Source organism: Ziziphus jujuba, chromosome 4 (genome assembly GCF_031755915.1).
Source record: "Ziziphus jujuba cultivar Dongzao chromosome 4, ASM3175591v1".
NCBI classification, from domain to species: Eukaryota; Viridiplantae; Streptophyta; class Magnoliopsida; order Rosales; family Rhamnaceae; genus Ziziphus; species Ziziphus jujuba.
The window spans coordinates 9,705,001-9,706,770 of record NC_083382.1 but is presented as its reverse complement, the minus strand read 5'-3'; the positions used below and the strand labels follow the sequence as shown (position 1 = coordinate 9,706,770).

At 34.1% G+C, this 1,770-nt stretch overlaps 1 protein-coding gene across 1 annotated transcript; it reads left to right on the top strand.

Annotated features, from left to right (window-relative positions):
- Positions 1–476, top strand: LOC125422185 (large ribosomal subunit protein uL2cz/uL2cy). Its single transcript, XM_048472748.2, has one exon. The coding sequence runs from the start codon at positions 75–77 to the stop codon at positions 474–476; it is 402 nt and encodes a 133-aa protein (XP_048328705.2). The 5' UTR covers positions 1–74.
- The last annotated feature ends 1,294 nt before the right edge of the window (positions 477–1,770 follow it).

The window sequence follows — 1,770 nt, the reverse complement described above, 5'->3', positions numbered from 1 at the left end:
TCATTACGCTTCAACCGGGTTATTCTATTCCACCTGTTAGAAAGAAAAGAACTTAAATCAAAATACTTAATAGCATGGCGATACATTTATACAAAACTTCTACCCCAAGCACACGTAAAGGAGCCGTAGACAGTCAAGTGAAATCCAATCCACAAAATAATTTGATCTATGGGCAGAATCGTTGTGGTAAAGGTCGTAATGCTAGAGGAATCATTACTGCAGGGCATAGAGGGGGAGGTCATAAGCGTCTATACCGTAAAATCGATTTTCGACGGAATGAAAAAGACATATATGGTATAATCGTAACTCTAGAATACGATCCTAATCGAAATGCATACATTTGTCTCATACACTATGGGGATGGTGAGAAAAGATATATTTTACATCCCAGAGGGGCTATAATTGGAGATACCATTGTTTCTGGTATAGAAGTTCCTATAAAAATGGGAAATGCCCTACCTTTGAGTGCGGTTTGAACTATTGATTTACGTAATTGGAAGTAACCAAATAGGTTTACAACTGTTTATCGCCAAATGTCTCTTTTATTAAGCAGACCTCCAGGCCGAGAAGCTTATCCAGGAGATGTTTTTTATTTGCATTCACGCCTTTTGGAAAGAGCCGCTAAATCAAGTTCTCATTTAGGTGAAGGAAGTATGACTGCTTTACCAATAGTTGAGACTCAATCGGGAGATGTTTCGGCTTATATTCCCACTAATGTAATTTCCATTACAGATGGACAAATATTCTTATCCGCCGATCTATTCAATGCCGGAATCAGACCTGCTATTAATGGGGGTATTTCTGTATCCAGAGTAGGGTCCATAGCTCAAATTAAAGCCATGAAACAAGTAGCTGGCAAATTAAAATTGGAATTGGCGTAATTCGCATAATTAGAAGCCTTTGCGCAATTCGCTTCTTTCGAATTGTTTGTTGACACGGACAAAGTCAAGGAAAACCTCTGAAATTATTTCAATATTGGACCTTGGACATATAATAGTTCCGAATAAGATCTCTTTAGAAAGAAAATCTATTGTCTCATGGTAGCCTGCTTCGGTTCCCTTAGCAACTACGAGATCACCCCAAGGACGTTTTCGGCATCTAAGGGTCGCAGACCGACCATAGAACCCTGTTCAATAAGTGGAACGCATTAGCTATCCGCTTTCAGGTTGGGCAGTAAGGGTCGAAGAAGGGCAATCACTCATTCTTAAAACCAGCTAAGTTCTTTCTATTCATTATTATCTTTATTTCTATTACCAAATTAAACGACCACAACACAAATAGAAAAAGGATGAATTCGCTTTTAGGAATCATTAAATCCTAGAAATGATTGTTCGAGTCATACATATGTATGATAATTGAATCATTAAATCTACATGCAATATATGTATGATAATTGAAGAAAGGAAGGATCCCAAATAATCGATCTTTCTTTTAGTTGTTGAATCTCTCTTTGATTGATCAATGTGTGATATTCTGAATCCTCATTACTAATGGAATCGAAATGATCTCTGGATCGATCAGAAGATCCTAAAAATTAGAGGGAGGGGTCAAACTTATTGTATTTGTGTATTTGTTTTCTAAATTTTGTTTATATTTATATAAATATGAAATAAGTATGTATTATAAATTTAAATGATTATGGAAATTTTAAAAAAAGGATGAGATCAATTCAGAAGTATTTTTTTTATTTATTATTAATTCAATTTATTAATTATTAATATTAATTATATTTATATTAATTATTATTATTTTTTATTAAAATTTATTAAA

Bases quoted from the DNA above. Each gene is read 5' to 3' on its own strand.
- LOC125422185 (XM_048472748.2), top strand. From the start codon at position 75: ATGGCGATACATTTATACAAAACTTCTACCCCAAGCACACGTAAAGGA.